At 37.7% G+C, this 25,318-nt stretch overlaps 1 protein-coding gene across 1 annotated transcript; it reads left to right on the top strand.

Annotated features, from left to right (window-relative positions):
- Positions 1-392: 392 nt before the first annotated feature.
- On the top strand, positions 393-14,244 carry SLC30A10 (solute carrier family 30 member 10). Its single transcript, XM_053712509.1, has 4 exons — positions 393-1,807; positions 3,010-3,093; positions 7,075-7,314; positions 8,346-14,244. Exons 1-4 carry the CDS (start codon positions 1,258-1,260, stop codon positions 8,831-8,833), a joined length of 1,362 nt encoding a protein of 453 aa, XP_053568484.1. The 5' UTR covers positions 393-1,257; the 3' UTR covers positions 8,834-14,244.
- Positions 14,245-25,318: the final 11,074 nt, after the last annotated feature.

The raw sequence follows: 25,318 nt of genomic DNA, 5'->3' as shown, positions 1-25,318 counted from the left end.
AGCTAGAATAACAATGATTTAGTAACACACAATTGCACAACACTCTCTGGCAGAGAAGCAGATATCATTCTTAAACAAGTGGGTAAACTAAACAGAAATGGGTAATGCTATATCTACCCCACTACACAGCCATCAAGCAGTGCACCCACCCCCATTGCTCTTCACTAGCCCCTGGCTGGTATCAGCTGGTCCGGTCCTGACAGTAGGAGGAGCCCGGGCACAACCTGTCCCATTGGTATCTTGCTTATGTCATTGTCACATTGTGTACGTGCCGGGATAATGGAAAAAAGGAGAGTCTGTATAAGGGCTGGGCGGGGAGATAGTGCTGAGTGAGCACATGTGTTTATCTGGGAGCTTATAAATACAGAAGGGCTGCAACAGAGCTCCTTCTACAGAGAACGGGGACACCTGCTCAGCCAACAGGACAAGGACATCAGGTACCGATCCCACACTGCAGCTCAGCCAACAGGACAGGGACATCACGGTACCGATCCTGCCCTGCTCATCCAACAGGACATTGACATCACGGTACTGATCCCGCACTGCTCAGCCCACAGGACACCACGATAAGTCACCAGATCTCCCGCACCTCAGGTCAGCAAGGTCCATCAGTGTATAAAGTTGGTTCTGCTCGGATCTCCTATACTGCAAGAACTGCTCCAGCTTTATGTACTGACCTGGTGTTACTGCAGTAAACCAGTTTATCCAGACAGAATTCCAAAGAAAAAATACAACCAAGAAGCAAGACCGAGTCAGCACTGTAACACTATATAGAGGTGTTGCTGCCTCTACACGCTGTATACGATATTGCTCTGACATCGCACCGGGTTATCTAATAGTGACCACAAGAACCAGAACTTACCTACACTGACTGACTCCTGCCATTGTTACACAACTCTCAGACATTACATGCTGTACCCATTGCACACAGAGCTGACTTATTACACAGAGGCCCCAGACCTGGCTTCACCCATTGAGATCACAGACCTGGCCCCACTTTTAGGAAACCCAGACCTTGTCTCATTATTTGCACAAAAACCCAAGTCCTGACAGTACCCTTTGGGGCCCAGACCCAACCTCATTTTCTGGGACACTGAAACATCAGGCTTGACCTAACATTAGAGACTAGAACTGATCTCACCAGAAGATCAACCAAGTCCATTCTCACAAGTTACAGTGTAATTAAATCCCCACAGAATTCAACTGAAAGGTCAGACATTGTCCAGGTCATAAGGGTCCATCAATTATTCTAAAGCCATGGGTCGCTACACTGGCAAAACCTGCCGTCTGATCTTTATGCTGGTCCTCACTGTGGTCTTCTTTGTAGTTGAGTTGGTGACCGGTTATATTGGTAACGCCATAGCTTTGATCTCAGACTCATTCAACATGTTGTCTGATTTGATTTCCCTGTGTGTGGGCATCACGGCCTCCCGTATCTCAAGACGTCAGAGTAGGGGACCCCAGGCCACCTATGGCTACACTCGTGCTGAGGTGGTTGGTGCTCTATGTAATGCAGTGTTCCTGACCGCTCTATGTTTTACCATTCTGGTGGACTCTGTGCTACGACTAGCCAAGCCTGAGAAAATGGACGATGCAAGACTAGTACTGATTGTGGGTGCTCTGGGGTTACTTGTCAACATTATAGGACTACTGGTCTTCCAGGACTATGGTGCCTGTATACGATTCTGCAAAGCATGTTCAAAGTCAGGCAAACAACAGAACAGCAAGGACCAGTCTGATCCTAACCTAACTATCACACCCTACAAGAGAGATGACCACCAGAGGAGCCAGGAAACCAACGAAGCAGGTGCCTTTCGGTTATTTTTTAAGGGGTATCAGAATATTTTTGAGTTCATCTAGAAGCTATATGATCTTATGAAGTAACATTTGTAAACATATAGCTCCAGAGGAAATCAAGTTCTTTAAGAAATAGTAGCTAGTAATAGACATGTGTGGGTGGTTCTTGATCATAGCATTTGTTGGTAAGAAGCGTTGACCACAGAGCTAAATCTCAATGGTTCATCTTCTTCTAACCATTCCTACCAATCTCCACAACTGTGGGTTAATTTTATATGGATGCCTGAAAGCAAGTCTTCTGGCATCTCACCTTATGTGAATATGAATGTGAACCCTGGATAATGTCCTGCTCATCAACTAGTTATTGGGGGATTAAAACATTATGTGCTACCTTAAAGGGATAGTCTAGTCAAAATCAAACTTTCATGATTCAGATAGAGCATGCAATTTTAAGCAACTTTCTAATTTACTCCTATTATCAATTTTTCTCGGTTCTCTTGGTATCTTTATTTGAATGAAAGCTTAGGAGCCGGCCCATTTTTGGTTCTGAACCTGGGTAGCTCTTGCTGATTGGTGGCTACATTTTGACACCAAACAACAAGCGCTACCCAGGTTCTGAACCAAAAATTGTCTGGCTCCTAAGCTTACATTATTGCTTTTTCAAATAAAGATTAGAAGAGAACGAAGAAAAATTGATAATAGCAGTAAATTAGAAAACTTTGCATGTTCTATCTGAATCATGAAAGTTTAATTTTGACTAGACTATCCCTTTAATCTAAATATGCACCGATGTAGCTATACAGTTCCCTGTTTTCTTTCTGTCTTTATTCGTTTCTATTTTTCTGTTTATCTCATTTCCTATTACCATCTTTTTTTCTCTCTTAGTAGAAATTAAATGCTATTTTCTTGTTCCTGTTTTTGCCAATTTTTGCTAAAGTTCTCGTAAAAGATCATTTTTAGATAACGCTTTATTTATTGAAAGCAAGTGAAACAATATCTGCTGAATAAGTGTCATTATCTAATCAGATCACTTTTGCTCTAATTTTTAGCTCTCTGACAAAGTCCATTTCTGATTAAAGAGCTGAAAGCAACTTGGGCTCAGATTTTCAGATTCATGACTTTTCTTGTCACACACATGCTGATTACGAAAACCTGCTATTTCTTTTGTTTGTAGAACTTATACACAACACAAGGTTTCTTCTTTGGCTACAGGTGACACTTTGAGCATCTCAGAGGATTCAGAGGATGAAGAAATCAAGAAGGATGAGAAGAAGGCGTCAACATTAAACATAAGAGGTAAGGCTCTCTGGTTTTGTTTTAAAACAGCATACCTAGGTAGGTAGCGGGCATGTTTCTGAAGTGCAATATGTCAGTTATTAGTAGTGAAATCATTGCTGCCCTCTAGTTCTCAAAACTGTATGACATTATTAAAACTGCGGACATAAAGTGCTCCAGAAAAGTGCCCTTCCAAAAAGGATTCCAGAACAACAAAGTACATTTAATAACACATTTTATTAAAGTGTATGCTCTATCTAAATCATTAAAGAAGATTTTTTTTGTTTCATGTCCCTTTAAGAACATTTAGATTTTTTAGGCCTGTATTATTGCAATGTCTTTGATTGGGCACCTGCTGCTTCTTTAAAACTCCTGCAGTATTAATCCATTTTTAGGATGATGCATTGTATGATATAGTGGATAGGCTGGCATCATAAGGCATCATATAGTGCATATAGTGCATAGGCTGGCATCATATAGTGCATATAGTGCATAGGCTGGCATCATAAGGTCGCATCTAGATGGATATTAAAGCCAACTCTTTTATATATCCGTAGTACATTTCAAGGGACAGAGTACAATAGAATTTTTATTGTTTTAAAAGATAGATAATCCCTTTATTACCCATTTCCCAGTTTTTCATAACCAAAACAGTTATCTTAATATAATTTTTACCTCTGTGATTACCTTGTATCTAAGCATCTTCTTTTATCTATTGACTTGCATTCAGTACTGTGTTGTGCTAACTCTTAAATAACTCCTCGAGTGTGAACACATTGTTATCTATATGGCCCACATGAACTAGCAGTCTCCTGTTGTGAAAAGCTAATAAATGGGTAGTAAAGACGTTATCTATCTTTTTAAACAATAACAATTCTAGTGTAGACTGTCCCTTTAAGTGCTGAATTTGAAAAGAACCACATTAAATAAATGTTTAAACTCTTATGAAACTATCACTTTTTTATCATAATGTGCAGAGTTTTGCAAACCAGTAATAAACCCTGGTGAGTATGTTTGTCTTTTCTCCCTTGATTATGACAAATCAGGGATAGCTGTAAATGAGTCTGTAAAGCATCACTTCCAGTATAGCGGAAAGCTGTCTTTAAAGGAACATCAAGCTTAACATATTTATTTTATGATTCAGATGGAGCAGAGTATTTTAAACAACTTTCCAAGTTACTTCTAATACCAAAGTTGCTCCATTCTCTTGTTATCATTTGTTGAACGAGCAGCAACACACTACTGGGAGCTAGCTGAACATATTGGATGAGCCAATCACAAGAGGCATATAAGCGCAGCCACCAATCAGCAGTTAGGTCCCAGTAGTGAATTGCTGTTCCTGAGCCTACCTAAGGATATTTTATTTATTAAAGAATACCAAGAGAAGGAACAAAATTAGATATCAGAAGTAAAGTGAAATGAAATGATTTTTTTGTGTTTCATGACCCTATAAATAAGAAAATATATATGCAGAATTTAGATGCAAATCCTCCTTTACTCTGCATCTTCAGGCTATCTTCCTATACTTCTTGTTGCCAGATGGCTTAAACAGCCAATTAGAGTCTTTGTGGCCTGAGTCATAGGAGAATGCTCCAGGGTGCTTGTTGCCATGGGGGAGACTAAAGAGCTATGCCCTAATGACTAGGGCTGTATGGCTGTGTAGCCTATGATTATTTATTATCCAAAGCCCTCCTTGGCACAATGACGTTATCACCAGCAGCTACAAGGATATTTATCATTATGCAAAAAACACAGCACACACTTTTTAAAGGGACAGTAAAGTTATAATTAGACATTCATGATTTAGATAAAACATACACTTTTTAAAAAAAACTTTCCAATTTACTTCTATTATTTAATTTGCTTCATTTTTTGTTATCCTTTGCTGTAAGGTTTATTTAGGTAAGCTCAGGAGCAGCAAATAACCTAGGTTCTAGCTGCTGATTGGTGGTTGCATACATATACTGATTGTCATTGACTCACCCATGTGTTAAGTTAGAAACCAGTCGTGCATTGCTGCTTCTTCAACAAATGATACCAAATTTGATAATAGAAGTAAACTTGAAATTTTTAAAATTGTATGTACTAGCTAAATCATGAAAGAAAAACATGTGGGTTTCATGTCCCTTTAATAGCAGAATTGCATGTACATGACGTGATGGATTGTACTTGAAAGGGATAGAAATGTCAAAAGGGAAATGTGCATAGGTGCATTTCAATTTTAAATAGAAGCTTTTTTTGCAATATACTTCCATTAGCAAATATGCTTCTAGTAAAAGTTATTGCTATTTTTCTGCAGCATACGCGCATATGCTGTGAGTGCCGGTTAAATTAAGTCTTTATAGGCATAATACACACCACAGCCAGCTCTCTCAGCTATAATACTGGTGTACTGACTCTCACAGCAATGTGTGTATGCCAGCTCTCTCAGCTGGAATACTGGTGTACTGACCCTCACAGCAATGTGTGTATGCCAGCTCTCTCAGCTGGAATACTGGTGTAATGACCCTCACAGCATATGTGTGTATGCCAGCTCTCTCAGCTGGAATATTGGTGTACTGACTCTCACAGCATATGTGTGTATGCCAGCTCTCTCAGCTGGAATACTGGTGTACTGACTCTCACAGCAATGTGTGTATGCCAGCTCTCTCAGCTGGAATACTGGTGTACTGACCCTCACAGTATATGTGTGTATGCCAGCTCTCTCAGCTGGAATACTGGTGTACTGACCCTCACAGAATATGTGCGTATGCCAACTCTCTCAGCTGTAATACTGGTGTACTGACTCTCACAGCATATGAGTGTATGCCAGCTCTCTCAGCTGTAATACTGGTGTACTGATCCTCACAGCATATGTGTGTATGCCAGCTCTCTCAGCTGTAATACTGGTGTACTGACTCTCACAGCATATGTGTGTATGCCAGCTCTCTCAGCTGTAATACTGGTGTACTGACTATCGCAGCATATGTGTGTATGCCAGCTCTCTCAGCTGTAATACTGGTGTACTGACTCTCACAGCATATGTGTGTATGCCAGCTCTCTCAGCTGTAATACTGGTGTACTGACTCTCACAGCATATGAGTGTATGCCAGCTCTCTCAGCTGGAATACTGGTGTACTGACTCTCACAGCATATGTGTGTATGCCAGCTCTCTCAGCTGTAATACTGGTGTACTGACTCTCACAGCATATGTGTGTATGCCAGCTCTCTCAGCTGGAATACTGGTGTACTGACTCTCACAGCATATGTGTGTATGCCAGCTCTCTCAGCTGTAATACTGGTGTACTGACTCTCACAGCATATGTGCGTATGCCAGCTCTCTCAGCTGGAATACTGGTGTACTGACTATCGCAGCATATGTGTGTATGCCAGCTCTCTCAGCTGGAATACTGGTGTACTGACTCTCACAGCATATGTGCGTATGCCAGCTCTCTCAGCTGGAATACTAGTGTACTGACTATCGCAGCATATGTGTGTATGCCAGCTCTCTCAGCTGTAATACTGGTGTACTGACTATCGCAGCATATGTGTGTATGTCTCTGGAAAACAGAAATCACTTTTTACTAGAAGTATTTTTGCTAATGGAAATATATTGCAGAAATGCTTCTATTTAAAATTGAAATGCCCCCCATGCACATTTTAATTTAACTTTTCTATCCCTTTACTGCATCACTTCCATGTCCCTTTAAATTGACATAAAACGCCTCATGATTAAACAAGACTTTTTGTTTGCTTTTGAATAAATTAACATACTTATCAAGAACAAATTAACAACTTGTTTGCTGCAATAGTTTTTAATGGCCAAACAGCTTCTGCCACTTGCCTTATGGGTGGGAGCCAAACAGACTTGTTGCTGGAGTAGACAAGGCTTCAGTTATATATAAGGGACATATATGTGGCAAGATGCAGGGTTCTGTTAAAATGGAGGACGGCTTCTGTAGAGGGATATATTTTTGAATGGCTGACTCCACTGAATCTGACATTGTTGTCCTTTCTTTGCAGGTGTCTTGCTTCATGTAATGGGGGACGCACTGGGGTCAGTAGTAGTGGTAGTAGCTGCTGTCATATTTTACGTGCGTCCTTTAAAAGAGGAAGAGCCATGTAACTGGCAATGCTATATTGACCCCAGTCTCACTATCGTAATGGTGGCTATTATTTTAATCTCTGCCTTTCCCCTTATCAAAGAAACTGCAACCATTTTGCTTCAAATGGTGCCCAAAGGAGTTGATGTAGGAGAAATCGGTAAGAATTTTTATTTATTATTAAAAAAAATGGAAAAAGGAAGTCTACATTGTTTGATAGAAACAGTATTATTATGAGGAACTTTACAAAATAAGGATGCACTCTCAGAAATTTCTGTCAAACAGTGTCAGCTTTTACTGGATGACGTTGCAGAGACAAATCGTCCATTTCATCAGATCAAAGTGTATATATATATATACTGTATATATAACACATTGGAATGATTTATTTCACTAGTACTTGATTCATGTGGGTTTTTCCCCCAGTTTGTTTAAGGGTCAAAAAAGTTAAAATTAAACTTATGATTTATATAGATTGTCGTCAAATTGAAAAAATAAATAAATTTACTTCCAATATAAAATGTATTACTTTCTATTGGTGTTTACTGAAACTTAGCTCCCTTCAATGAGAGCATACTGACGTAGGCTTTGGGGGCTTACATGTGTCTTAACCACTATATGGTACCAGCACTGGACACAATCTTTTTAACAATGTTTAATAATATTTAATGTGTCATTTTTGAAACAATGTGTAATGTTTAATACTTAAGACACATGCACATTTCTGAGTCTACCTCAGTATGCTCAGATAGATTGGCGCAAAATAGGACATTGTTTTAAGTTACACACTCTGGGGCCTATTTATGAAAGGCCTGTCGGACATGATCCGACATTTCGGATCATGTCCGACAGACCTCGCTGAATGCGGAGAGCAATACGCGCTCCGCATTCAGCATTGCACTTCAGCTCTTGTGAAGTGCTGGTGTAACGGCGCCCCCTGCAAATTCACGGCCGCTAGCAGGGGGGTGTCAATCAACCCAATCGTATTGGATCAGGTTGAATTGCGGCGATCTCAGAGCATGCAGACAGGTTATGGAGCAGCGGTATTTACACGGGGCTTCAAGCTCAATACGGAGCTTGATAGATAGGGTCTGAATCACGTTTTCTTTTGACTTCGATGTCCCATTAAATGTGATACAGCCTTTAAACACTTTTTTATGTATTACATGCAAACATATTTTTGTATTCTAGGCATAAATTTAGCTGCAGTACCTGGAGTTAAAAGTGTTCATGAGATTCATATCTGGGAACTTGCAAGTGGCAAGAGCATTGCAACCCTTCACGTCAAGTTTCAAGATTTACCTAGTTACCATGATGCTGACCGTAAGATACGAAAAATCTTCCACGTGGCAGGAATTCATGCTGTCACCCTTCAAGCTGAGTTTGTAGATGAGAAGGATAACACCCTAAAATGCAATGCTCCTTGTATCTCTGCAAAATGTGATGCCAACTTATGCTGTAGCCAGGAACTGATACCGTACAGTGAAGAAAACCACAGAGCGATGGCGAAAGGAAAATCCTCGCAAGTATGGTATAGAAGCAATGACTTGAACACAAACGCTGAAGTAGAAATTTCCGTTGAACCTCTGTGTGGAGAGGAGGAGTTTAAAGAGAAGGAAATGATAAATGGTTTTAAAATAGACAATCACGCAAAGGAACTCAAAAGCACTCGATTTTAAACTGTTAACATAGTAACAGTAAAATGACTGAGCCGCAGTTATCTAAGCCCTAAATGCTACTCAGGCTATTTAGAGTGAAGTAAGACAGGATATTGAGACTGCACTTTCATTTTTCTATAGGACATCTTTAAAATAGCTCCAATTAATATACATTAAATTACGCACATACATGAAGCTCCGACGTTTACTGCAAGTTGTATAGTTATTTGAAAATAGACACAGTTACTGACACTTAGCAATGGCAGCCTTTATATATACAAGCAGGTACTTAAAGGGACAGTAAAGTCATAATTAGACAGTCATGATTTAGGCAGAACATACTATTTTAAATAACTTTCCAATTTACTTATTTTATTTTATTTGCTTCCTTCTCTTGTTATCCTTTGCTGAAAGGTTTATCTAGGTAAGCTTAGGAGCAGCAAAGAACTTATTCAACAAATGATACCAAGAGAATGACATTTGTTTAATAATAGAAGTAAACTGAAAAGTTGTTTAAATTGTATGTTATACCTAAATCATGAAAGCCAAATTTTGGGTTCCATGTTGGAAATACAAAAATCATGTGAAAAAAGGGATTGAAAAGCTCCCATTTACTATTATTCCCAGACTAATATTCCTATTAATAACATCAAAAGTCAGCATAGGAATTTACAGCCGTACACGTTAATAACTGTATTTCTATTTGTCAGCTCTTTAAACAGAGCTCTTGTAACCATTATAAATGTGGTAGAATAAAAAGAGCTTTCTTTTTATTCTTTATATTTACATTTTTCACATTAAAATAAATAGCTGTATTTGCAAATGCAAGAATGGGATTTTCCTCTTTATTAGTTCACTTTTCTATAGAATATGCCTCCACTTACTTCCCAAAGACGCTCAGTCATTTACTGTTCCTTCTTTGTATACTTGAAAACTATATGGTACTATTCTTTGAACATCCTAAAATATTAGCTATTCTGTCAATGATCAAAAGAATATTTTGCTGACAAATATGTAGCAATAATGAAAAAAAGGTTATACATTTATTCAAATGTTTCAGTTGTATTGAGTTTAAAAACGTATATCAATTATAAATGGAACTGTTGTTAACACACACACTCACATATATGTATAAATATGTATATAAAATCAAATGTATATAGGCAACTTAGAAAATATATGAGAAATCTATGTTTTTAGTTTTTTTTTGTGTTTTTTGATGGTTTAAAAAACTTCCTCATCCAATTGTTTTTTTACTTGAAATTGTACAATAGGTTCTAGTTCAGAATAACTGAAAATTAATCTCAGTTAAACATTGTTGTGTGCATACTTCATAATTCCCTTTAAACTACGCTCTCGCAAAATTTTGGCGGAGCATCGTTTAAGGACAGGGCTTAAATAAATCACATATTGGTGCTGTAGCGGTCCTTTTTATAGTATTCTTTCATATTCATTGATATTACATATATAAACGGTCATACGGTGTATAGCTGTATTTAAGTGATAAGTATACAGTCAGATATAGAGAGGTATCACTAAAGAAAACAAGTATTTTTTTAATATTCAATAAATTATTGAAAGTAGGTAAACTTGAAGATTTTTGTCTTACCAACTAAAGCTATGACACAACAGTAATTTGTACAGTTACTGAAAACATTTCTAAATTAGAGTTTTCTAACATTTAAGGACACCCTGGGGGTATATTCACAGTTGTGAAAGAATCTATCAACTGGGAACTTGCATTATAAATGTACTTTAAAGGACGTAAAACCTACATTTTTTCTTGCATATATATGGGTTTCAGCTTTCCGCTTGCTTCTCTGCTGGTTTAGAGGTTGGTTTAAAAAAAATTGCTAAAGATTCAGTGTTTCAAGTTTAACCCGAAAGCTTCACAGATAATAATACAAAAAAAATATATAAGCAAGTGGGATTAAAACTTGTGGAAACCTGTTTCATTCAGTCAAAGATGGTTTCATTTTTTTTTAACACTGTGAATTAATTTGGATAGTTGTAATTTTCCATTGTGCATATTTTCGGATAGTTGTACTTTTGGCCAATTTGACACACAAGTCTGTTGACAGGTTGCAGCTTTGAGGATATGCCTGTATATGGGTGTTTCAAGGTTTATTGTGAGACCTTCTTAACAAAATAACTTTTAAAAAAAAATAATCTTAAGATAAACATATATTTTTTTTAACTTGATAGTGTTCTACACCAAAAATGCATTTTTAATATATTGGTCTACCCCACAAACAAATTTATGAATCAATTTACAAACCTAAAGAAAAGAGAAAAACAAATGTGTGTTTTCTCAAATATGAGATAACTATTTATTTTATAAGGAACATAAAAGTCAATGCAAGAAAGTAAATTTAAATGTAAACATCTTTTAAAGTAATTTTAATCACTATTTTTTTGTGATTTTCATTTATCCAAGATTTTAAATCTGCCCCTTTCCATACACGTCGCTCAAAACCAACAGTTTAAATCTAACAGTAAGGTCTGAGATTTAATATAGCTGTAAAGACATTTTGGTAGGTTTATCCATCAATATAACTATCTAAACTATCTTAGCTTGCTGTCAACTCAACATAGAGGGCTCTTCAATTCAGAAAGAACCAGCAGTGGGGCTGACAACAGAAGACTACTAAATAAATACTTATTAAATAAACCTTCTGAGTGTAAACATATAGCACAACTTGCCAATTTGAAGAAATTTAGTTATTAAAGGGACAGTAAACACCAGATATTTTTATATAACATATTTAGTTGTGCTCAATTAAAAGACTTTGCAGTATACTTTAATTATTTATTTTGACGCCCTTTCATGCCATTTAGCTCGGAAAAATTGAGGATTTTCTAATTCCTAGAACTTGGAATGAAGTCTGCTTACTTTTCGAGGCTTAGACTGCTACATATACACCCCTAACTGGCTTTAATTGATAACAACCACAAAACACTGTATACTAACATTATGACAATGACCTTGTTGTCTGCAAATGAAAGATCAGATTGGCCGCTCCAAATAAGGCGAATTGTGGCTATTGAAAACTAAATGCAAGAATAAGGATGTGAATTTGTTTTAAAAAATGATAAAACTTGGCTCATATATTATTTTATAGAACTACAACAGACATGTTTTATAATTACAAAGTGTTTACTGTTCCTTTATGTAAATCTAGTTTATTAAACCCATAAGCGTTAAGCTTTTAAAAACAATTCAGTTGTGGTACATCTCACAATTGCCAGTCACTGCTTTCAGTCCTAGAAAACTTTGGATTCCAGCTTTTCTTTTCTTGTTTTCATTTTCCTCCATTATCTGTCTCCTGCTTCTCCCTAACAAACAACAATATTATGAGGCCATTAGAAAAAACATACTTTGATCTACTCTGCGGTTCCCTAACCTCTTTCCTGATAGTGGCAGAGATAAAATAAATGATAATCACTCACGTCATCACAGTAATTAGGGTAAATAAGAAAGTCTCACCTTTGCATATAATGTTTGAGAAATGCACAAACAAATGTCACAAGAACCCTGATCCCACTGATAACGTTCAGTCAAACTCTCTTTTATCCTTCACCCAGTGCACAAAAAGCAGTTAAGCAATTTCTTATCAGACGTAGGTCAATTACAGTAATTCCATTGGTGCTGCATTCTTCGCAGAGGGAGTTGAAACCTTAGAATAATGTGTTAGAATAAATGTTATATAGATAAGATCTATTCCACACCACCAAAAGGGCTCTACAGGTTTCCATGGGGTTTTCAAATGACACCATTTAGAAAAATAAATACATATATTTTTTAAAATGTACACAGCCCCCCCAAAAAACCCATTAAAAAAGATAGTTAATTTGCTTTGAGAGCCCTCACCAACAGTGTTCCAGTCCATTAGAAGATGGGATTTGAATAATTTGTTTAATTTATACTTAACAGCTTTTCAGCCAGAAAAAAATATATATAAATTTTGTCCTGTTTCAGCAAATGTTTGTTTTTTATACTCCTTTTTTTTAATGTCTACGTTTTCACACAAACACAATAGTAACCTAGTTTAAGAAACAACTACAATATTACTCTAGGCTAGTTTTTAAACAGTGACATTTCTAAACAACTGGAATACAATAAAATTATAAAATGAATATTTCTTTATGAATGAAAGTGGATATTATAAAATTATGCAGAACTATATGAAATGAATTGCTCACATATCAGGAATTTATATTATTGGTTACGTGGAGTAAAAACTGCATTTAAACACATTAGGCAGTTATCAATACTTTAAGAAGTAGTTTCCATTGTGTACATTCACATTGGAAACATAGGCCTAGTTTCCATTGAGGTGGTAAATTGTGGAAACTTGGGGGAACAAAAACAATCTCCATAGACTTTAATGGAGATAAAAAAAATTATCACCAGTTTCCACAATTTACTACCTCAATGGAAACAAGGCCTATATTGTATTTGTAATTAGGGTAATCCCACTGCACACTTCCAGTTGGCTGCCATAGAAGAACAGTTACATTTGACATTTGTGAAACCCACATAAGGCCTAATTTCCATTGAAGTGGTAAAGTTTGGAAACTGGTGGTAACTTAAAAAATTCTTCGTAGACATTAAAGGGACACTGAACCCAAATTTTTTCTTTTGTGATTCAGATAGCGCGTGCAATTTTAAGCAGCTTTCTAATTTACTCCTATTATCAATTTTTCTTTGTCCTCTTGCTATCTTTATTTGAAAAATAAGGCATCTAAGCAGTATATAGTTTATCCACCAATCAGCAAGAACAACCCAAGTTGTTCACCAAAAATGGGCCGGCATCTAAACTTACATTCTTGCATTTCAAATAAAGATACACAGAGAATGAAGAAAATTTGATAATAGGAGTAATTTAGAAAGTTGCTTAAAATGTCATGCTCTATCTGAATCACAAAAGAAAATGTTTGGGTTCAGTGTCCGTTTGATGCAGATACATGTTTTATCATCAGTTTAAAAACTTTAACTCCTTAATGGAAACTAGTATTAAATTGCAATTTGGGCACAGTGAGATATTTAAATTTCTGAAATCCAAAGGGATAAAAAAACCTAATATATATAAATTAAGAAATAAATATATTTAATTTTATTCTAGGAGTGTTGAATGTATTTATGTAATTGGTCAAACATTTTGTTGTGTTTAGATGATTTTAGTGGTATTCTATTCCCATTTAGCTATAGACTTGCAGGTACTATCACAGATTAATTAAAGGCGATTGTATTACAACTATATACAGTTTTTATGCAAATACATTTTTATCTGTCCCATGCCTCTGTATTTGTATGTTCATTTACTGTTTATACCATCCTTGTAAACTATTATTATGCAGTTTGATTTTTTTGTGTTTGATGTATATATGTTATTTCTTTGTTATATTTCATTAAAGTTGTATTTTTTTAATTACCATGGTACTGTGGTGTGTATATTGTAATACACTGCTGTTTATCCATCTGAAACAAATGCAACACCAAAATTTCAGAATTTGTTACACAAAAGTAAGATAGTATTTTAAAGAGACAATAAATACAAATTGTAAGCTGAAATTTATCTTCATATTTGAGAAGAATTTTTCCATGGGACCTAGTGCCACTGCACCTGCTGCACCAATGGTAGTTCCGCCCGTGGTAAATAATTTTTGACTGCACATCATTGCTTAGAGTTATGTTATAATAGGTCATAAATATAAGATAACAAATACAATTAGAAATGTTAAAGGGGCATAAAACTCAACATAAAAGTTTCATGATTCTTAACCCCCCCCCCCAAAAAAACCCCCCCAAAACAAAACAAACTAAAACTATTATCAAATTTATTTAATTCTGGTAAATTACAGAATTTATAAAGATTTGTAAATGCCCTTCCTCAGAGTAGCTAGTGGAGAGTAAATATTTAACAATTAAATACATTTACAGAACCCTTTTTTAAAGTGTTGTGGTTGTAATTTTATGTTTGTGTGATGGTAGCAGTTATTGTTTGTCCTGTTTGCGCCATTACATGAACATCCACTGGTGGTTTGCTATAAAAGATAGGTGATTTCATTTTCAATTTTTTTTATCATGATCTCCCCTTAACAACAATGCCTCTTCCTACCCTTATGAGCCTATGTGAATCTACCCAAATACTGTACATTTTTGCAAACACTAGTGTCATCTAGCGGTCAAAAGTGTATCATAATATATAAGGCAATAAATCATTTACTATTTTGGATGAGTGGACCCAAGCTTGTGATTATGGTGGTCAGAAACAGGTGGAGGTCATCACTAGATAAAGCCCTTAGGGATAATCCAAAAGAATGGCAAAAAGTCAGGCCAAAATTCAAGCCCAGGTATCTGTCAGGAACCAAACTTCACAGCAGAAGGAGCACCAAAAGGAGAGTCAAAAGTTATTTTCCTTTTCTGAGAAGCCAGTAAATCAGTCCTCACGTCAGCGTACAAACAAGGATAAAGCTTGGAGCGTAAACCAGGATGTAAGCAGGAGTCAAAACCAGGTAAGCATATCAGAGACAATAATGTTAGGACTTCCATGAGAATAACCAAGCGCTGACTGGTGTCAGCAGGAGCCTTTTAGCACCTACCCCATAGGTCTTGGTGCCAAAACCACTGCAGGGTAATTTCCAACATCCAAGTTACAAATAGAACTACCTTTAGTGCAGGTATCACAGCTCGCCATGTTAATAGGAGAAACCTGCAGATCCTGTGTGCTAAACCTAGCAAGCCCACTCTAAAGCCTTTTTCAGACACTGAGATGCCCACCTCACACTATCCAACACACAAAGCCTCCCCTCTTCAGAGCAGCTCAGGACTCCAGCCATGATAACAGCTCCCCTCACAGATCGACCTGACTTGCCAACATCCTTCCCTGACATATTGTTATGAACAGTGATTATAATAATGACAGTTTAGTTTTGAGTTTCCTGTCCTATTAAAGATCATGAAGACATTTTCCTAAACCCTTAGATGGTAAAGAGGGTTTGAATGCATTGCCCCCTAAGAGGTTAAAAGAACTTAATGGGAATATGTTAATTAATTATTAAAACAAGATGTATCTTGTTCTCTAATTAGCTATTAACTAATAAACATGGAAACCTACATTTTAATGGCAGATAAGAACCAGATGGCCTATCAAGTCTGCGCTGTCCCATTTAAAAAACAACGAAACAAAACAAAAAAACAAACCAAGGAAGTTAAAGCTTAGTATTTCTGTATGTATCCCTTTAAGATAATCTGACACAGTCAGACAAGTTTGATCAAGAGATATAACAACACAAGGTAAATATTTATTTACATATAATGTGTTATTTAAGCAAGCGAGCAACAAGAGATTAAAGGATAGCTCACAAACATTCTTATGCAAACTATAGGTTTTTAAAACAAACAAATATACACAGGGCAAACTGTTCAAAAAGAAAATAACTGCAATAGAACATAAACAGTGCAACTCTCATTCAAAGTATAGGAAAATAAGCTTTATACAACCACAAATATAATCCTGTGTATATTTACAAATGAAAAAAGAGAGATAGAATAAGATATATTGTTAATGGATGGAGGTTTTAATTTATATTTTGTTTATGAGGAGTGGAAAAAAAACAAAAAACTGTAAAATAGTGGAGTATAGTGAGGCAGGTGTATATACCAGTGATAGTTTCCTATACATTAACGGGACATATATATGCATAGTATATAGTATAAAAACAACAAATCACTGCACAAGATATGTACAATAAATACATCTTTTAACTGTAAATGCATATATATATATATATATATATATATATATATATATATATATATATATATATATATATATATTATGTAAGTTGCCCCAGGGCACTAGAATCAGAGCAACATAAAGTTAATGACACAGAACAACTGGGGCTTCATTATCAAGATTTTAGTGCTCACTAAAAGCTCACTGATAGACTCAGGGCTCCACATTTTAAACATGTTGAGATAATGGTCTGGATACAAGTGTTCTAAAATGTTGTTTACTGCTCCAAATATACTCACTAGTTTATAAAAGAAAAATGCAGATATGGTGTATCTTAAAATCCATAATGGAGTATTATTTGCAAGAAATGTTCTGTACAGAGTGTTCTCTGTATGAAATGGCCATTAGCAAACTCCACCAGGTTTGGATACAAAGAATAGCCACTCTCTAGTCATTTTCTAAGTTTAGTTAAAATTAACTTTAAAGGGACATAAAACCCTGAAGTTTAGTTAAAATTAACTTTAAAGGGACATAAAACCTTGAAGTTTTCAAAGGTTTCTTTTGTGATTCATAGAGCCTTAAACTTTAAAGGGACATAGGGCTCGATTTATCAAGCCTCTACGGCTGCAAGTTCTCTCAAGAACTTGCTCGCCGTGATTTATCAAGCAGCGGTCACCAGACCGCTGCTTCCCTAACATCTTCGCCACCTCTATTGTGGCGAAATTCAATCTCCTCGGTCGAGTCCGACCGAGGAGATTGACAGCTCCTGCCTGCGTGTGATTGGCTGTGCACGGGCAGGGGGCGGGATTGCACGCGAGCGCAAAACTGCGCTCGTGTGCAATGTTAATTACCTGCGGGTAATTTCGCCCTGCCACAGGCAAGCTGAGGCGTACAGGAGCGTGTATACGTGCCCCTGTACGCCTCAGCGTTGATAAATCTAGCCCATTATACTCATATGCTAAATCACTTGAAACTGATGCAGTATAACTGTAAAAAGCTGACAGGAAAATATCACCAGAGCTGCGAGCATCTCTATGTAAAAAAGGAAGATATTTTACCTCACAATCTCCTCAGCTCAGCAGAGTAAGTTCTTTGTAAAAAGTTATACTTCAGCCGTTGTCCAGCTGCAGGTAAAAAAATAAAATAAATGAACTGCAGCTAATCAGCATCAACAGTGCTGAGGTCATGAACTCTTTAACTGTGATATCATGAGATTTGACTTAACTCTCATGAGATTTCATAGTAAACTTCCTTAAAATGAATAGGGAAACAACATGAGTGTGCACAAGGCTCACTCCCTTGCCTGTCCCGGAACAGGCATACTGATTTGCTGCTTAAAGTCCTTTACAATGGGGTGTGAATACTTCTTTTTTACATAGAGATGTTCAGGTGATATTTTCTAGTCAGCTTTTTACAGCTATGCTGAGGGTCTGCTGAGGGTTTCTTCAGTAGGCGTTTCAGTTCCGCATTCTTCCAGACATCCTGGAAGGTGCAAGCTTTGATGGAGCAGTTGATGGAGCGGCGGAGTTCAGGGACGATGGTGTCGCTTGCTTTGTTGAATATGTGATGGGGGCATGGGTCCAAGGGTGCACCAGAGTGGATGGATTTCATGATTCTGAGGATGTCCTCTGTGGTGAGGGGGCTCCAGATAGTCCCTGTGGGGTGTCGGTGGGTGTAGGGGGGTGGGTGGTGGAGGTTGAGTTATGAGTCATGAAACTGTCATAGATGTCGAGGATCTTGCAGTGGAAGTGTGCAGCGAGGGTATCGCAGAAGTCCTGGGAAGGTGGGATGTCGTTGGTGTCGATGTTGGGTTTAGAGAATTCCTTGATGACAGAGAACAACTCCTTGCTGTTGTGTGCGTTAGAGTTAAATCTGTCTTGGATGGCTGTTTTTTTGGCGGTTTTTATGAGGTGGTGGTGGGTGGTGATTGCTTCCTTAAAGGCAGCTTTTTCCAGAAGAATCTTGCTGGATCTCCAGGTTCTTTACAATCGTCTGTATTTGGAGTCTTGGAGGGCTGGGGTGAACCAGCTGACCTTGTTGATGGTTTGGCAGCTGGACAGTTTCTTGAGGGGGGGCGAGGGTGTTGGAGCAGTCTGTGATCCAGCGGTGGAGGTTGCGGGTGGAGGAGTTGGCATCTGTGGAGGTAGGTGGGGAGGATTTGTTTAGGGTGCAGTGCAGTTGGTCTGAGGTGGGTGGTGGGTTTGTTGAAGGAGAAGTGTATGCAGTGGTGGTCAGTCCAGAGGAGTTGGGTGATATGATTGACTGAGATGTGGTTGCCTGTGTAGAAGATCAGGTCGAGGGTGTGGCCGGCTGCGTGGGTTGGGTAGTTTACGAGTTGCTTCAGTCTGATGGTTCAGAGGTTTTCCAGGAGGGTGGAGGTTTTGTGATCATTGGGGTTGTCAAGATGGAAGTTGAGGTCACCGAGGAGGATGTAGTTAATTGAGGCAAGGGCATGGGGTGCGATGTGGACCTGGTGAGTGGTCGTCGGAGCTGGTTGTGAATTGGATGGTGTGTTTGATGGTGATGCCTCCTCCAGGTCAGTTGCTGTGCTCTTTGTGGCAGATCTTGTAGCCATCGGGTATTGCAGTGGCGATGTCCATCGCTGATGTGGGGTTCAGCCAGGTCTCGGTGAGGAAGGCGACGTCTGGGGAGGTGGAGTCTAGCAGGTTCCAGATTTTGAGGGCGTGCTTGTGGATGGAGGAGGGGGTGAGGAGGATGCAGTTGAGGTAGTTGCGGCTGGTTTTGTGTGGGTTAGTTGGTTGGGTTGTGGTCCGGAGGGAGGGGAAGGAGCAGTTGCGGCAGGTGAAGTGTCCGAAGGTGTTGGTCAGGGATGCCTGGTGGCAGGCGGACGATCTACTGGTGTTGAGCGTGTGGAGGGTGCTGGCATCGTAGTGGTGGTGGTTTCTGGAGCCATGGTTCTTGGCATTGGGTGCGGTCAGGGCACGGACGGACACTGACAGGCTTGCCTTTGGGCACCATTAAATACAGCAGGGAGATTGGTGGGGCTGGTTAGCTGGGAAGCTGGAGTGGGGGTAAGTGCTAAAAAAAAACAGAGAGCAGCAAAAATAAATCAAAAATACAGAGGGAGAAGGGAGAGAGGACTTATTTCAGTAGTGCAGCGAGCACCATTAAATACAGCAGGTAGGTGGGCGGGCTGGTTAGCTGGGAAGCTGGAGCAGGGGTCGGTGCTAAAAAAAACAGAGAGCAGCAAAAATACAGAGGGAGAAGGGTGAGAGGACCAACCTAGTAGCCATCATCAATTAAGATTTGCAAAGCAGTAGAATACAAGGGTGAGTAGATTAAAGAACACGCTAACCCAATTAACCATGTCACAAACAGGTATGCTTTGTTTAGAATTTATTATAAAATGGATGTGGTTTCTGGCAGATCTGCATCGTTCCTCAAAAATACATCTGCTGCCCCTAACCTAGAAGTGTAAGCTGCTTATGTGGTATGAGCCTTTAGCCCCAGTAGAAGAGGTGCCTCTGTCAATTAAAAAGCGGAGATGAGGTTATGGGGCATATTTATCAAGCTTCGTACGGAGCTTGATGCCTCGTGCGCCAGAAACAGAAGTTATGAAGCAGAAGTCTAAAGACCGCTGTTCCGTAACCTGTCCGCCTGCTCTGACAGATATCGCCAGAAATCAACCCGATCAAATACAATCGGGTTGATTGACACCTCCTGCTAGTGACCAATTGGCCTCAAATCTGCATGGGGTAGCATTGCACCAGCAGTTCACAAGAACTGCTGGTGCAATGATAAATGCTGAGAGCGTACACTGTCTGCATTTATCGATGTGCAGCAGACATGATCCGCAATATCGGATAATGTCCACTCACACATAAATAAATAGGCCCCTTTATCTGAAAATCAGAATCTTTGCAGGCCCCCCCCCCCCCCTCTGCAACATCTTTACAAGATCACAAGTAAGTTGCCATCTTGCCTCTCTTAAATTAATTTTTATGTGAAGACTTTTGTGTAAAGCCGTTTTAATGGCTTTTATCAGGATAAAATATGAGAGTAAAATTGGACAAAAAGGTTTCCAGGACAAGAGGTAAATCCAATGGAGACAATAAAGACTTGCACCTCAAGTCATATATGAGTCACTGATGGTAAACAAAAATCTTTGAACCAAAAGCTTCTGAATCAATCAAGTTCCAGAAATAGACAAGAAAGTTGAAACCAGGGCTTTCTTCCTGAGAAGTGTTAAAGAACCTAATACCATTTGCATATAGGCATGACATGTATACTGGTCATGCTTGCTCATTGATTACATTTTTTTAAACTTTTCATATTTAAATTTTTTTTTTTCATGTTTTCTATCATTATTTTTTTTTAAAAATTAGTTTTTGTGATTTAGGAGTTTTTAATCTAAAAACAAAAAGAACAGTGTGGGAAATTATTGCCTCATGGAAGAAAGTGGCTACAACAATTTAGCATTCTATGACAGCAGTATTTGCAACTATGTATAACATTGCTATAAAGATTGTTACTGCCAAATGGTTAAAGGGATAGTAAAGGCAACATTTTTAGTTAAATTTACACTCAAAAATTGCTCAAATTACTGTACCTTTTCTGCAGTTTTGCCGATATCTTGCTTCTACTATTGGCTCCTTTCCAAACCCACAGTGGGGCTAATTTGTATTAGCCAATCACAGTGGGCAATTGAGTGCTCTCAGTTATGTAAGCTCCTTTGAGCATGCACACACCTGCGCATGCACTTAAATTGCTGATTTTACTGCACATGTGTATTTGGAAGAGATCATATTTGGCTGTTCACTTGGATGACAATACGCTACACTATCATTGCACAGCGAGTCTAACAAGAAGCCAGTTTCGGCATATTTCCATTACTCATGCACAACTTCCTTTTGAAGTAGTGTGCATGCATAATATGGCCGCTACAACTGCACATGTGTTGGGGTGCACGCATTATATTTAAATTCTTGGGAGTAATAAACTGTGTGTCAGACAGCCCATAAATATGCTAAAGTCAAAATTAAAACTTTAATCACTCAGATAACATTTACAGTTTAAAAAAAACTTTCCAATTTACTTTCATTATCAAAATGTTCACATACCTTTTCTTTACACACTTTCTGAGGCACCAGATCCTACTGAGCGTGTGCAGGATGTGAATAAAGTCTGTATATTTTATTAGAAAATGTATCCAATGAATAGAAAAACAGTTCTCCTAGAGTGCTTTAGTGTATATGAGATTAAAATCTCAATTAGCTATAAATCCAGGGACAGTGCTTCCCAATTAGGGTTACTACCTAGCCTATATTTTAAAAGGGACTTGAAAGTCAAAATTAACTTTCAAGGCTCAGATGAAACACATAGTTTTAAGAGACTTTTTGTCTATCATCAAATTTTCTTAATTATCTTGGTATCTTTTGTTGAAAAACATAGCTAAGTAGGCTCAGGAGCAGCCGTGCACTACTGGGAGTTAGCTGGTGATTGGTAGCTACATGTATACCTTCTGTCATTGGCTTGCCAGATGTGTTCAGCTAGCTCCGAGTAGTGCATTGCTGCTCTGGAACTGAATTTAACTATGTGTTTAATCCATTTACAGGGGGTATACATATAGTTATATGTAAACAATAGCACAATAATAAAATGCTCTAAATAATTAGAATATTTTAATCTTTGCACTTTTATGGTTCAGGTCAATATATAAATATAATAAAAAAATAAGGGCTAGATTAGAAGTGGAGAGCTAAGTATCGCTAGTAGTCAAGCAATATTAGTGATCCACTTTATAACGCAAGCGCACGCTAATTCTGGTATTACAAGTTCGAATTGCTAGGATTCGGAAGCATTGCACTCACAAGATCACGCTTCCATAGGCTCCAATGGGAACCTCATTCTGATGCTGTCAGAGACGGTACAGAACCTAAGCACAGTGAAGGGGGTAAGTCGCACAGTGATTGCAGCATTTTTAAATACACATGTATATGATTATATACTGTACATATATATTTAAGTGTTAATATGTGTATATGCTCATATTAACACATAAATATATATGTATATAAGCATATACAGGTATACCTCACTTTACAGCGCTTCACTAATACAGCGCTTCACTAATACAGTGCTTCACTAATACAGCACTTCACTAATACAGCGCTTTGTGGAACTTAAGTTCAACCTCCAAGGATTTTGAAGCAGTGCTGTAATCCATCGTGAAATTGCAAGAAAAGTGACTGGGACCATTTTGTTATGCGCAGTTCACTTTGTTTACAGCATTACAGTGCAATCTGTGTCTCAGTCTTGCAAATTTAAAAATGTAATTGTCACTATTTTACAGGTACAGTATTTATTGAATACTAATTAAATACTGTGCTCTGCTAGTGTTAAACTAAACGTAGCACTATTGAACCCCTAATATAAGTTAGTTCAAACATGTTTTAATGTTTTTAAATGCACTGGCAAGTGAAAAGAAAGTTAAAACCACCTTGTTTTACATTAAGGCGGTTTTCACTTTACAGCGGGGCTCCGGTCCCTAACCAGCAGTATGAGCGGGGTATACCTGTATATATGTTTACTGGGAACACTCCGTTTCCATAGACTGCAATTTAAAGGTACTTTTCAGTGCCTTTTTATTTCTAAAACCCCACACCCACCAACTTTAATGCCCCAAAACTGCCTAGTGCAGTTGTTTTTTAATTTTAAAAAAAATGCTACATTTTTAAAATAAAAAACTATAATGCCCTCTATTTTGAGAGCATTTGGGGCACTTTTAGAAAATTAACCAGAGATCTAATCTGAGCTCGCGGTAGCAGTATCCAGCCACTTTTAATGGTTGATCATTTATTGCGAGCCCGCAAACGGGCAAATTTGACCGTTTGAAGGTGAGTGAAAATTTAGCGCTCCATTTGTAATCAATCCCTAAATATTTAAATAAAGGTCCTGTTATGCTAAGTGTGTGGGATGTTGAACTGATACAAATTATAATTTAAAATATGCTCTATCATTTTAATTTTTTCTAGGTCATTTTTTCCTGAACCTTATCACGCTCTCATGGAAAGGAGCTTAGTTTTAGTAATAATGCCAAGATAAAGAGGCACATTTCATAATATAATTAAACTGTGATTTTTGTTATTTAATTGCACACTCTGTCTGAATTATGAGAAGGTATTTTGGCTTCTATAAAGAGTTCACCTGGTGCACTAATGGGTGGATGAGATGTCATTCAGTTCACATTTTAGTATTCAAATATATTCCTTAATCTAACATTGTATTAAATAATGCTGTGATATTAATCGTCAATTAATAAAGGGCTGTTATGACCCCTCCCAGACATTTATCAGTGTTCCAGGTCTAATAAATACTACAGCTGTACAATCTAATTAGAGGTTCCTTGCAGTCCTGCTTAAGGGGTAAGACATTTGCTGCATGGGTGGTAATTACGAGGTTTAAAACAACTATTACCATAATGATTAGTTCTGGTTTAAGGGACAGTGCGCCTAAAAGTTTTTATAATGCGTATGAAAGAACAGCATTTCATAATTTTTTATTTAAAGGAACATTTAAGTCACCACTTTTATGGTTTAGATGGAGCATATACAGGTATACCTCACTTTACAGCAATTCGCTAATACAGCGCTTTGTGGAGCCTCCAAGGATTTTGAAACAGTGCTATAATCATCCCGAGATTGATAGAAAAGTGACTGGCACCATTTTGTTATGCTTAGTTCACTCTGTTTATAGCATTGCAGTGCAATCTGTGTCTCAATGCTATAGTCTGGCAAATTGTACTACAGTAATTGTCACAATTTTATAGGTACATTATTTATTGAATACTAATTGAATACTTTCTGTGCTAGTGTTAAACTAAACATAGCACTATTGCACCCCTAATATATGTTAGTTCAAACTTGTTTTCAGGATTTTAAACACTGAAAAGAAAGCTAAAACTTCCTTGTTTCACTTTAAGGCGGTTTTCACTTTACAGCGGGGCTCCGGTCCCTAACCCGCTGTATCAGCGGGGTATACCTGTAGTTTAAAGAGAAACATCTATTTACAATTTGCTTTGTTCTATTTTTGCAACAATGCTTACATCAATTTTTATAAATTGTTGCAAACACTGCTGCATAGAATACTTAAGACACAAGCACACTCCTGAGCTACTATGATCCTACCTAGGTTTACTCTTTAATGAAAGATACACAGAGAACAAAGCAATTTTTATATTATAAGTAAAGTGTCTTTTTTTTTGAATTCCCATTACTTTTTATTTAAGAAACATTTATTAAAATTTAAATTGAAACTAATACTGCAAATGTATTTTTATGCACTTGCTACTACTAACTTTTCTGGTGGAGAGGGACACATCTCTGGAAGTATAACAAAAAAACATTGATTTATTTAGGGCAGGAACGTTAGGTTAAAAAAACCATCAAACATGTTGTTACAACAAAACACATATGGTACAATGCTACTGCAATATTAGAAGCAAACCCGTTCGGCAGGGCTGGACTGGGAATAACAAGCAGCCCTGGGAAAACATAGAGACCGGCCCTGTTTTCCATTGAGTCTGTAGAATACACACATGCCATTTTTCTCAAGAAGATTACTTTGATACTCCTTCCCCAATCCCCCCCCCCCCAGAATTCAATTACATTAGTTTGCAATATAAAATATTCCAGATTGTTATTATATAGGCACCCTGCAACCTAATTTATTCAACGACTCCCTTTCATGGTATGAAAATGATTACCCATAGTGGGATCTGGAGAAGACACTCAAAATAGTAGAC

Source organism: Bombina bombina, chromosome 4, assembly GCF_027579735.1.
Source record: "Bombina bombina isolate aBomBom1 chromosome 4, aBomBom1.pri, whole genome shotgun sequence".
Classification (NCBI taxonomy): Eukaryota; Metazoa; Chordata; class Amphibia; order Anura; family Bombinatoridae; genus Bombina; species Bombina bombina.
This window is presented reverse-complemented; position numbering and strand designations above follow the sequence as displayed.

Bases quoted from the DNA above. Each gene is read 5' to 3' on its own strand.
- SLC30A10 (XM_053712509.1), top strand. From the start codon at position 1,258: ATGGGTCGCTACACTGGCAAAACCTGCCGTCTGATCTTTATGCTGGTC. The intron at 3,094-7,074 runs GTAAGGCTCTCT...CTTTCTTTGCAG, and splicing joins GTCAACATTAAACATAAGAG to GTGTCTTGCTTCATGTAATG. The intron at 7,315-8,345 runs GTAAGAATTTTT...TTTGTATTCTAG, and splicing joins AGTTGATGTAGGAGAAATCG to GCATAAATTTAGCTGCAGTA.